The following is a 13,039-nucleotide window of genomic DNA, read 5'->3' on the forward strand; positions in this document are numbered from 1 at the left end:
CAATTTGAAATCAAAATATCTGATTGTAAGAAGAAACTCAGAATACACACCATGAAAGGGAACAATTCCTGCATTAAAAACCAAAACAAAACAAGATAACTCTCAAAACAGTCTTTTGCAAAGTTTCCTGAATACATTAAGGTGGGCAATGAGTGATTGTTTTGAAGGTAGCAACAGACTGTGGTTAGAAAAAAAACAGTTTTCATTTTCTCAACAATTTTTCAAAGGGTTAGGTCAAACAGATGCTCCCACCTAACATACAGGCAACTGTGTTACTGAGCTCCCTGCCCAAGGTCCTGCATGCCTGTCTGCCCAGCTGAAGACTGGGAATTCTTTCCACAGATAAGAATCCTCACCTGGAGCAGCAGTAAAGTACTTGGAACACAAGCCCTTTCAATCATAGTAATGCTGGCTTTATTATTCATTATTTGTTACTTATTCCTCTGGTATTTTTATTAAGGAAAATTAATTAGAACAAGTATTTTTAAATGGTAACAATGTTCTTGGATAGTTTATTGGGCTGGATATAAGACATGGCAGTAACACTACCACAACTGCAAAGCCCAGTGGTCTGAAGACTTCAAAGTTTGAAAATACTGACAAGAGTCAACAGACAACTTGCATAGTTCTGAAGCCCAAAAAAGTCATATGTGAAAACACCAGACCACAAGCCTTTGCCTTTTTCAAAACAGCCATTTAAGGTGTAGTTGACCATAAATCTGCAAGAAGGCTCTCTTAACCAAGGTTCTCTGGAATTTTGCTATTTACATGTTTCTTTCAGATGGTTACATATTAGTGGTGGCTGTTGGGTTTTTCATTTGTTTGTTCTGGTTTTTTACACCCAAACACCCATCTGCCATTTAAAGTTACCTTACATACACACAGCAACCCAAATATTGATTCTGAGATGCGAGGATTTAAAAAAAAACCCAGAAAACCAAACAAAAAGCCATATTCTCCTAAATGTCCATAAGAAAGCTTGGTTCTTAGAAAATGTAATTGCTTTTGGTCTAAAAAGACTGGTCTTAGTTTCATCCCAAGGTCAACTGCCTGCTGTAATAGAAATACTTGCAAGAACAACTGCTGAAATCTTACTTTTTGTTTCTCTTTCCACAGCTACCATTTTCTTCATGACCTTCCTAACATGCTGGAGTTCGTGCTTCAGCAAATGTCAAATTCTGTAGCATTTCTTACTCCACGCTCAATTAGCAATAAGGAAGATACAGATGTAAAGGTGATGCAGATTTAAAGATGTGCACTGTTTCCACTTCACTGAATTCTGAAAGAAATCTAAACTGGCTTATACATAGCTTTCAAGACCCAGTTCACTGTTACTTTTTTGTTTCCATAGGAATTCAATTTTTTTGACATTACCCTTGACCATCCCTTTCTAGCTCAATACCAGTATCTAACTGCAATTATAATGGTTTTCTATTCCATAAAAATACAATTTGTTGTTTCCTGAAAGCAAAAGAGCAGAACTAAGCTCCTTCCTCCATTCTTTTATTTTTTATCAACATTGTAGCAGGTATTTCTTTGCAATCCTGTTAGCTGGAATACCATTCTTACACCTTCTTCCTTCATGTTATTTTAACTCCCTCTGAGAGCACCTATTTTCACCATGGTCTATATCCAGTAGATTCTCTTTGTATTATTCCAATTCTCTTTTCGCAATATTTAGCATGAATATGCAAAAATCTATACATATTCAGAGCTGTCAGTGCCAGCTACAATCAAGTTTAGTTTTCTGGGCCTCCTTATTAATTTGATAAACCTTAGCTGATTTTTTTTCATTCTGAATGAAAGTTCTATGCCACATTTTAGAGACAGTGTTTTATTTTATTTTTCATTAAGGTGTCAGCTGAGACCAGTTCAGTTTCCTGCTGGCTTACCAGTACAATATAATTCCTTAAGTCATCCATTAAGAACCTGCATCACTTGTGAAGCTTGGAAATTCGTCAGTAGAAGGAGGGTTCTGGAAAGCAAAGCAAAGAAAGCAGAAAGAGGGAACACACCTTTTGTTATCCTCATGAAAATCTACACCTGCTTTTGGGCAATTAAAGAAGCTTAAAAAAGCCCGCTGCTCACAGATGGCAAATAGAGGCCTACAACATAGTTTCACCATGAGTTCAAGCAAGAGGCTCAGGGCAACTCCTGCCTCTGCACTGTCTCTCCCTGTCTGCCACTGCCACCAGCTCCAGCAAGGGTGTACAGCATCAGGGAACAACCAACCCAGCCCAAAAAGCCAACTCAGATGATGCTGAGGCATAACTCGCTCTGGGCGCCACTACTTCCATGGTGGGGCCAGCAAACAGACAAGCGAGAAGGGCAACAAGCATCTGAGGTGGGCAGGAGGCAGGACCACTACACCCATTCCTCTTCCAGCAGCAATGGCTTTAACCAGTCTCAAAACCAACTGAGAAATGACATTAAAGGAGTTCCTCTCTAGAGACCTTTCCTGCCAGTGAGTATTCCCTCCTGGCTTCAGGGGCTTTCTCGGCAACAGTGTGAAACTCTGACACATGATGAGGAACACTCACTGATGGGAGAGATTCCTTTCTCCAGAGCCCTGTGCCAGGTCCAGGCAGGGCACACCAGCACAGGCTGCCCAACTCACACAACAGAAACCTGCGCTGCAGCTTGAGGTCCTAAAATGTCGATGACTCACAGAACAACTTTGTGGTTAGATATGGTGGAATGTCTTGGGCTTTTAGTTTGCTATTTCGGAAGCTAGGAAGTAAGCTTTAAGAATACCTTCTAAATGTTAAGAACTGTGAGGTGAAGCAGCAAGAAGTTGGAAGATGCCAAAAGCAAGGGTGTTTATGCAAACGAAGCCAGTTGCAAACTGAGCTGTGCTCACTGCTTGGCTCTGTTTACTACCAGTTTCTTCATCATCTTTTCCGTTATTTAGCCACCAAGTGTCTGCTTCACAACACCAACAACTTCATCTTCTGAGTCATTAAAAGCTGATGTGGAACTGGTATATTCAGTTTACAGCAGAAAACAGAGGCATAGAAAGATTAAGAGACAGAGAGAAATTAAAAGATATGCCAAAATTGCTGGCTAATTTTGATCTTCCGTTTACATCACCTAGACATTGATTTTTTTTTTTAATGTACTTTTGCAGTATTTTGCACCAAGCTGTCACTATAGTCAAACAACTGTTGTTGCATAAACTCAGAACTTGTGCCTCGGTATCTCAAGGCAAAGTGCAGCACTCACCATTAGTGGGTGGCTGCAAAGGTTTGGTGTAACAGAATCTCTCAGTCTCAACACAAGAAACTTACTGGTAGATGCAGAAATTCAACAGAGCTGTCTCAAGGCAACAGTGACCAGTGTTTCCCACCCTACTGTTCCCTCCCCTCTTGCAATCCACTCTCAACAGGCTTTTGTCCATCAACTGTGGCTACTGACAAAAGATCCCAACCATCCTGGCAGTGAATAGGTCTACAGTCTGCTGAAAACACAAGATCAAATTTGGGAACATGGCACAATGAGACAGAAGCAATAGAGGTGATTGGAAAAGGTGGCAAATTGCAGCTTTAAACATAGCCTTTCTTACACCATGGAGTATGTGGGACAGTTTATTGCATTTAGACATCATTCACATTACAATAAAATTTAAGGTCTGCAGGCACATTGATATCTAATTTACAAGATGCTGGACGATACACACCATAAGACACAGACTAAAGATCCTACACCTTTAACCAGTAAAACAAAAAAAAAGCAAAAAAAGAAACATTATCCTTCCACATTCCAAAAGAGAAACTCAAGACACACAGGAAGAGAGTACTTCTGTGGTCAACAGGAGATCTGTCTATTCACTGCATTACAGGTGGATCTGCTGGTACTCCAATGGGAGATAAATCAATAGAGACATGCATTCTCTCTACCTTCATGAGAGATGTCTGGAGCACGGATTTGGCTTGTAGAAGAAATTATACAAAACTATCTGACATACAGAAACAAAAACTGCTGCCAAATCACGGGATATTTTCTGTAGCAAAGTCACCAAGTCAAAACTCTTCTTGTTCCACCTGTGTCTCACTCTTGCTCCAGAAACTTAGGCAAGACACATATGCAACACCTTTACAGATGCCCACAAGTAAGCTACAAGGTGCAGACCACCAGCACTTCTGGTATACTAATACTGCACCAGCAGCCCCTCTGGAACATCCTAAATTAGGGCATCACTTTTGTCTCAGAAACAATACAAAGACCCAAAAGTCAAGTGTGCTTTTACACTTCTTTTGACTCAAGCAAGCACAAATTCTAGAAGAAAGCCTTGAAAAAGCTCAATATTTTTATTAAGGCATTTGATGAAAATCATGAATAAAGTACAGCATACAAATCTATTCATAACTTAGACTACAAAACCAACACTAATAAGGAGTATCAATCTGTCAGCTTTCAACACAGACAGACCTATTTCAGCACTAAAAGCACATTACAATCTTAAAACAACACAGAAAGACTTTGTTAACTCACACTTGAGAAGCAGAAGATGCCCAGCTCTTCTGGACATTTTAAAGCCATTACATACACAGCTTTCCAGCAAACTTAAGCATGACTTTTAGATTATTGCAAAGGTATCAACCTATTCAGCAAAGTTACTTATATTATACTTGCATTTCCTTATCAAATGCAAAGCACTAGAAGATTTGGAACGGCTGTTGAACATTATGGGCCTGTCTGCCATTGTTTCCAAAGAGAAATACTTGATTGAGAAGGAAAAACAGCAACAACTTGTCTTCTGAAAAAATAACAGAAAGCTTATCAAGAAAGAGACAAAAATCAAAATATTTGTTACAGTTTTGTTTTGGTGAATCACAGCACTGTGCTAAACAGGGTACACATAACAAAACTTTTCATTTTAAACTCTGCAATTGGGTACTTCTAAGTAAACAAAAACATGAGCCATTTTTCCTTCTATATCCTCAGAACCATCTGATAACAAACCAAGCCCACTCAGCCCTGCTAAAAGCATGATTCTCTAATGTAACTGTACTTCTGGGAATATATTACAGATTCCATGAAATGTTTTGTTACACGTGTGGATCAATTGGCCATGTAAATACAGAGAGCAGCCACATGCAAAGGAGTCTTTTTGTTAGTTTTAGTGAGCTAAAACAGTAAAGAAAAATAAGAAAATGAGACCTCTGGGTGTCTGAGCAAGACAGGTATTTTCCTCTTTTGCAAATATTTCCCTTTTTGTTTTCTGAAGGAGGAATGATGATGCTTTTGATTAGCAACACCATACACACCCTTAATATTTAAAAGACTAGGACAACATCAGGAACACCTGCTTACGAACTCAGCTCCAGTCACATCACTAATGGACAACCCATACCAGGCTTTTCCCACCCATACCTTTGGCCTTCACCTCTGAAACCACTAAACACTCTCCAGAACTTCCATGCACCCAATCCACAGCTTTCTTTGAGACATAGAAAACTGTAATTTCTCTCAAATTTTAGCCACTCAGCCCCATTGCTGGGGATGACAACTTGTAAGTTGGTCAGGAGACTCAGCCTGATACTGTGTATGACTCCTCTTACCAAAGCAGCCCACTGGTGATGGCAACGTGTTTCACATTAGGGACGCATTTGCAGTGAGGAGCAGGGAAGGCTGATATGACAAAACAATCTAATGAAACAAGGGCAGCACAGCACATGTCTTATTGGTACCTTCAGATTCAACATGCTCTTCAGATGCAAACAGGCATCAAAGCCATGTCACTAATACACTCATGAAAACAAATGGTCAACTAACTAGATTCGGTTTTATTTGCAAAATAATGTTTCCCATACCCCATCTTGCTTATATAGGTTTCTTTTCCTGTTGTAAAATCAGGTCAGTATAGCACTATATTCCATCATCTAGAAGCAGACAGTGAAATCTTCAGAATATAAGGATCTTCACTGATCCTAACACTTTAGGGCAGCAGCTTTTCTGCCAAAGGCTGTCAAATTTCACAGAATATACAAAATGAGCAAAATCAAGCCATGATAGAAAACAAAGAGCCCTAAGGTTTCCTAACAAAATCTTAAATTTAGCTCTCTATATTAAACAATGTTACTTTATTTTCCCCAGACAATAAGGTTGCTTACAGTAAACACAGCCAATATTAAAACCTTCAAAACTTATTCCTACATTGCAGCAAGCCTCAAATTAACTAATGGGAGTGTGTGGGGGGGATTTCTATGGTGGTTTTTCTCCTGTGTGTCTTCTTGGCAGGAAGGGAGAGAAGGATTGTGTTGGGGTTTTTTTAAGGGAAAATACTTCAGGTTCTTGAACGTGGTTATTTATTCTCCAGGCTGATTTGGACTGCAAGTGCAACCCAAATAACTCATCTAATGCACAACAGCATAGAGAGAGTCTCAAGGGTTGTTCTACAGTGATCTCCAAAAAAGTTAAACATTTATGGGCTCTGAGCAAGTCTAGTTAAAGCTGTTGGCAACTTGATTGCTATGGGGCAATGAGAGGAGCTGGCAGCAGGGAGGGAGAAGCCAGGTAAGGCCATGGAGTGTTCTTTGTACATAGTACAAAAGGTGACAATCAGGTTTAGACAACGTAAAAATAGCTTTTAACCTAAAAACCTGTAAAAACACAGGTTACTTAATCTTACATCTTTGTCTTTCAAATGTTACAGAACATATTGTTTTGATTGCCAAGTTTGCTGAGTTTCACCTTCGACCATATACATTTATGCTTTTTTGCACACTTAGTTGTCATCAATACCAATTACCATGGATTAAACCATATGCTAAACCACCCTTTTTTTAAAGTTTTAATGGTTAATTAATAGCATCAATTTAAGATGTGTCTAACTTTGCATACGCACAAATAAGCTGTCAGAAAACAGACCTGTGAAACCTTTCAGTTTCCCCAAGTTCCAGCACAAACTGAGAGTCTGTGAGAGATTTTGTGTTCAAAGCAAGTATTTTCTGCAATGCTCTCAGGGACTGATAAGGAGACTACAGAAAGTGAAATCCAGTTTTCTTCATTATCTAGACTAGAAATGGAAATTGTGTACAACTAATGAGAAGTAAACTGATTTTTCAAATCACTTCACCTCTAACAACCCATGACAGTAGCAATATCTGCTCACAAGGTGCTGAAGTTTACAGCAACCTGTGTAGTTTTGACAATCATTGAGCTGTTCCAACATAATTTCTAACTATGGGCTTGCTGTATACACTGCTATTTCCCTTCCCAACATTTAACCCATCTCAATTCATTCAAGAACTCCATTAGTTGTAGAAAAATAGGAACTGATGAAAACTGCTGTAACGGGGTTGATAAAAGCTAAATGACTGGAGAAATTATGCAAGGAAAAAAAGGCAACTAATTTCTTACACAATTAAAGAGTTTAATTAGATTATTTATTTAAGTGAATAGAGAGCTTTACAATAGATTTAACTCCTATTAAGTTTCAAGCAATACAGGAGTAGATATCAGAGTACTAAAATTAGATCAGTCTCATATTTGATCAGAAAACATAAGCTCAGTTATGTCAGCAACTTGGTAAGCAGCAATATTGAAAACTCAGCTCTGATTTATTACTTCACATCCTGTAAGAAGGAGAAATGTAAAATCCCTGATCTCTGAAAGAGGTTTATCCATCATATCAAAATGCTACTCAGCACTTCCTGAATAAAGACACTACAAAAATGTCTTCTCCAGCAGAGACTGTTAGTGGTAGCAATGACAACAGTCTGCAAACATGAGGTCTCAGATACAGCTGTATGCACAAGCCCTTGAGAGACTCTCAACTGTAAACTAACTGAGACACATAAGAATGTTTGCTGTGTTTTGACATAAAAAAGTTAAAACCAGAATCAAATGCTGTTCCTGCCCCTAAAGCTTTATGTTGATTTTTGTGGTTTTGTAATGGCTTTTTTCCTCTGAAGGGATGCTTCCATACTGCAACTGTAAAATTAAGCTGAAAAAAGCTGATGACAGCTACATGTAAGGGTGCAGGTGGAAGCATGTTCTTCCAAAAGCTGGGCAAAAGGGCGGGGATGGAAGCATGTTCTCCCTCAACACGGATGTCTGCTCTTCAACCAACCTGCATTTTTCCTCTCATTTAATTCCTCTAGGGCCACTTCTACCAAGGCAGTAACAAATACCCATAGGATCAGATTCCTCACATTCACATGGGATTGGTAAAGTGCACTGGGATTTTGTTCAAGGAAATGCCAGGACATGTAAGCTTGCCAGTTTGCAGAGCAGCTTTCTCACCTGCTTGCCCCTTAGAGCCAAGCTACCATGTGGCTGTGCAAAGGCAGGAGAGCAAGGAGACCAAGGTCAAACCTAGCAATGCTCAAGGTAGCATGCGTGACAGGTGACAGATAAATAGTGAGAAGCCATGCATGGGAGGAGGTTTTGATCCCCTCAAAAGCAAGCTAAACTGGCAACTACTAAAGAAAAACAACTACCGGCTGCAGGACATCAAGTTCTGCCATGTCACACCCATTTCCCACCTCCCCCTGTATTTCAACTGTAAATTCTCTGATAAGGAAACTGCTTCTTCCTTTGCATTTTCAAAGTTCATGCTGGCTATTGCTGTAAGCTGGAGAACATCAAGAATGCTGTCAAGTACACAGACTGCAGGAATAAGGACATGTTCCAGTTATTTCTCTGTGAAAATTAGAGCGGTCTCACAGACAACTCCTAAAACTTGCTTACAAGTTACTTTTGGAACAAAACCAACTTCTTAAATACATATTCCTTTAACCTCATAATTGAAACTGCAACCAAGTTTCCCAAGAGCTTTTCCTTCTCAACTGAGAGCTACATACCTCTCAGATTTCTGGGATGTATCTGCTTTGTCCGAGGCATTTTCCTCTAATCTCATGCACCGCTTTCTTCTCTCAGAAACAGAAAGTACAGCAAGCAGAGAGATGGCAGCTCCATAAACTTGTCAAAGGCCTCAGTTAATCCATATGCTAAAAAAACAGAGAGAAAGTTATGAGATGAAGGCATCAATAAGAAAAACAAAGATACCGATCTGATCCCTTTCATCTTCAAATGACTATGGAAATTAGTAAGAAATATTTCTGCACCTATGATTTGCTAAAGAATCTTTCCTTTCTGACAGCCTAGGAGCCACCCTGGCAGTCACACTCTGACCACCAGAGTTACACTGCTGCGACGGAATTCTCTTCACAGCAGGCTTGACTCCCTCCACTCTCCACTCTCACACACAAGATTTCCTTACCGGCTCAACCCACGTTTCCAGAGCAAAGTCACAGACCCCCGGTCCATTAAGTAATTTCTTCACGGCGCAACAACAGAGTAACAGCCCAAGCTGGTGCCTCAGAGGAGGGATCCTCAAGGATCCCCCGGGCTGTTACGCCCTCCCAGACTTATGCGTGCCAGCGTCGGGGGTCTTCCAGCTGAGTCCCGGGTTCCCGCTGCGTCCCTGTCCCCCGGCAGGGCGACAGATCCTGGTGCCCTTTGTTGTGCAAAGCGTCGGCACCACTTCCCGGCCTCTTGCCCCGGGCTCCCGCCACCCAGAGCTCAACCTGCAGCTCCCAGGGCGGCTGCACAACCTGCACTGAACGGATTCCTCAACAGGTTTTATGGAGGCAAGCGTTCCAGTATCTTAAGAGAACCACGTGAGGCTGAAACTCCTTTTAGGATTACTCAGGAAGCATGAGAAAACGAAAACACTTTTCCAGATTTGTCAGCTGTTTTCTAGCCAGAAAACATCTTCCAATAACCCTCGTCTCATGCAAATAAATCCAAAAAATTAAACAAAATTTGGCATCTGGCTTTCAGATACACATCTTCAGCTTCGGATGGGGGAAGTACAGAGGGGAGGGCAAACACACAAAGCATCATCCGATTTGTAACATTACCTACAGAATCCTTACATGCAGCATGTAAGTTTGGAAGAATTCCCGATGGGATAGTTCTGCTGAAATATCAGTGTACAGTTGAGGATCACACTAGCTCTTGACCTACCTGCACTTTCTTACTTTTCAAACATTCTTAGGAATTGCTAACAGTTCAATGAGCGTTTCGTTCAGTTTCTGATACAGGATGTGAAATCTCTCAAAGACCTATGGAAAACTACTTACACACAAGAACCTAAAGAAGAAAATGACTGGTGTAATTACACTCTTCCATCTAAACAAAATTTAAAAATAACAAGTTTCTGCTTCTTTATAAAATAATTCTATTTCATGTCAACAGATTTTTCTTTTTATTAAACATTAGGAATAATTTTTTTTAAAACTGTATGAACTTTGGAATGGCCCCTAATATAGGCAAATTGATTAAGGACAGCTCTTTGAAGGAGGAAGGATGTAGAGTTCCTAGCATTTGTTGTAAGTATTAATTTAGGGGCACTTACATTGTTTTTCAAGGCAACCATGTTCTTGAGAAAATTTAATTCAAACCCAATTAAAATAGACTACTTGCAACCACCCCTTCAGTCTACATACTGTTAAGGAATATAATCATTAATTTTTAATGTTTCTTTTGTCTGTTGCTGCATAAAAAGACCCAAACAGGAGAAAAAAAATTACTGCAACTGACACAAAGGAAAGCTGGAAAATGTTATTCTGACTAAATGATTCTTCACTAGGGTATTACCGCACGTTGAAGGAAAAAGACGGAAAAAACCCAAAACAGAGCACAGTGCCTGTCAAACTGTTAACTCATACCAGTTTATCTGCAAGCATAACAGAAATACTTAGAAATTAAATAAAACCTTATGGTAACAGGTCCATTTTCCAGGTCTTAGGCACGAACTGGAAATGGAGAAAAGTGGCTGGATGGCTTGAAGCGACCAGCACTCCCTGAGGCCCCGGTCCTCCCCTTTCCTCTGCCTCGACTGGGAAAGTCCCTGGGGCTGGGCTGAGGTTTTTAAAGACGCTAATAAACACCGTCACTTCTTTACACAAGTTATTCCAAGCGAGAGTTTGAAATCCCCCGGTGTCTCCATAAATCGGGAGCCCCTTCCCGACGCTTCCCTGCAGCACAAATGTCATCCTACTGACGCTTTAATGCCACCAAGCTTCCCCGCTCTCCAGCAGGACCCTCTCCTTCGGGGAAGAGATAACCGTGTGAGAGCCACGGCGGAAACACCGGGCAGGACCCACGCCAAAAGTCATTCCCTCTCTCGCTTGAACGAGGGAAAAAAAAATAACCAAAAAAAAGGGGAGAGGGAGAAACGGGCCTTTGCAATCGCAGCGGTCACATCCCCCCGTACCCACCCAAAAATGGGGGAGCGGGGCGGGAGGCAGCCCACCGCAGGGCCCGGGGAGCCGCGGGTATGTGCGAGCGGGACTGCGAGGGGAAGGGAAGGGGAAGGGAGGGAGGCAAAAAATCCATGAATGAATAAAGAGGGAGGAGCCTGGGAAAACCCCTCTGCAACGCCGCACCGAACAAAGCGCTGCACACATGCCGCGGGGGGGTGGGGGGGAAGGGGGACAGAGGGACGGGGGGCGGCCGCGGTCCGGCACCCAGCGGGGACGGCGGCGGGGCCGAGAGGAGCCGGGCCGGGGCTCCGCGCCTCCCAGTGCCCCCGAAACCCCGGCTGCAGACCCGGGGCGGAGAGGGGGGGACGCCCGGACAAACCCACGGGGAGCCGGGGCGCACCGGCACCCCCGGGGGCAGCGCGGGTGCAGCCGGAGCGCGGAGTCCCCGCGCGTCCCGGAGGGGCCGCGGCGGAGCGCGGTGGGCTGAGGGGGGGATCGGGGCCTGCGGTCCTCCCCGTCCCCGCCCGCCCGCCCGCCCGTTTCCCCCCCGCCGCCGGTGGAGGACACATTGTGTTGTGGCTGCCGCAGCTCCACGCCGAAGGGGGCGGCGGGGGGCGGCCGTCCCGCCCCGCACCCTCGTCCCCGCAGCGCCTCCCGAGCCCCCTCCCGCCCCCCGCGGGGCCCGCTGCAAACCTGGCGGAGGGGCCGGCGCGGCGGCTGATGGCGGCGGCAGCGGCGGGGAGCGCGGCGACCCCTGCGCGGCGGCGGCGGCGGCGGCGGGAGGGAGAGGGAGGGAGGGAGGGAGAAAGAGCGGGGGGAGCGGGGGGGGCCGGGAGCCTCCTTCACTTGACAACCTCAAACACAAACATGACCCAGCGCCGCCGCCGCCACAGCCGCCACCGCGCCCGCACACACACGCACACACAGAGCCCGGCAGCGGCACCCACCCCTCCTCCATGCACCGTCCCCCCGGGCCGGCCAAGGCGCCGCCCCCCGGCACGGCCCCGCTCCGCAGCCCCTCGGCCCCCGGCCGCGCCCGCCCCCCGCGGCAGCAGACCCCTCCTCCGGGAACCCCATCCCCCACGTCCCACTCGGGAGCCCCCATCGCGGCCCTGCCCCTCGGCCGTGGGGCGGTGGACGGGGGGGGGACACAATGCGGGGGAACGGGGGGCGGGGGAGTGGGAGCCTCCCCTGGCAGGCGGGAGAGGCGGGGCGGGCCCGGCGGGGGAGGGAGAGAGGGCGGGAGGGAGGACGGGCGGGCTCGGCGCATCCGCCGGGGTCCCCTCGGGGAGAGCCGCGTTCCCCGCCGGGCCCGCCCCGCCCCGCCCCTCCCCCCGGCGCCCCGGTCACCGTCGGGGGGAGCGCGGGGGGTGTTTTACCTTCTCTCACTTTCTATTGCAGGAAGCGCGGCCGGAGCAGTGACGTCACCGGGTCTCCCGGTCCCGCCCCCTCCCCGGGTCGGGGGAGGGGTCACCGAGGGGGTTTCCTCGCGGCCCGGTGGGGGAGGCACGGCCGGGGGGCCGCCGCTGCTGCTGCCCCGCCGCCTCCTCCCCCTCTTCTTTCTCCTCCTCCTCCTTCTCACCGGTGGGACTGCCCGGGCGCCACCGCCCCGGCCCCTGCTCCTGCCCTGAGGCAGGGGGGCACCTCGCCGCCGCGGCTCCCGGGGGTCTCCTCAGAGGGGGTCCCCGCTCGGCGCGGCACGAGGCAGCGCCTCCCCCCGACGGCCGAAGCCGCCGCCGCCGCTCGGGGCGCTGCACGGTGCGCGTCGCGCTCCCCCCTGGCAGGGCCCGGCCCCCGGGGCACCGGCACGGCCGGGCGCGCAC

The 13,039-nt window shown here is 45.8% G+C and overlaps 1 protein-coding gene across 1 annotated transcript; it reads right to left on the minus strand.

The window, feature by feature from the left end:
* Nucleotides 1-3,568: 3,568 nt before the first annotated feature.
* LOC118684275 (actin nucleation-promoting factor WAS-like) lies at nucleotides 3,569-12,358 on the minus strand. Its single transcript, XM_054517457.1, has 3 exons — nucleotides 11,910-12,358; nucleotides 8,808-8,954; nucleotides 3,569-4,756 (listed from the first exon to the last, which is right to left on the minus strand). The coding sequence occupies exons 1-2, from the start codon at nucleotides 12,319-12,321 to the stop codon at nucleotides 8,860-8,862; spliced, it is 507 nt and encodes a 168-aa protein (XP_054373432.1). The 5' UTR covers nucleotides 12,322-12,358; the 3' UTR covers nucleotides 3,569-4,756; nucleotides 8,808-8,859.
* Nucleotides 12,359-13,039: the final 681 nt, after the last annotated feature.

Source organism: Molothrus ater, chromosome 1, assembly GCF_012460135.2.
Source record: "Molothrus ater isolate BHLD 08-10-18 breed brown headed cowbird chromosome 1, BPBGC_Mater_1.1, whole genome shotgun sequence".
NCBI classification, from domain to species: Eukaryota; Metazoa; Chordata; class Aves; order Passeriformes; family Icteridae; genus Molothrus; species Molothrus ater.

Excerpts from the sequence above, each read along its gene's own strand:
- LOC118684275 (XM_054517457.1), bottom strand. The coding sequence starts at position 12,321 with ATGGGGGCTCCCGAGTGGGACGTGGGGGATGGGGTTCCCGGAGGAGGG. Across the intron at positions 8,955-11,909 it reads CGCGCCGGCCCCTCCGCCAG|CATATGGATTAACTGAGGCC; the intron begins GTTTGCAGCGGG and ends CTGTTTTTTTAG.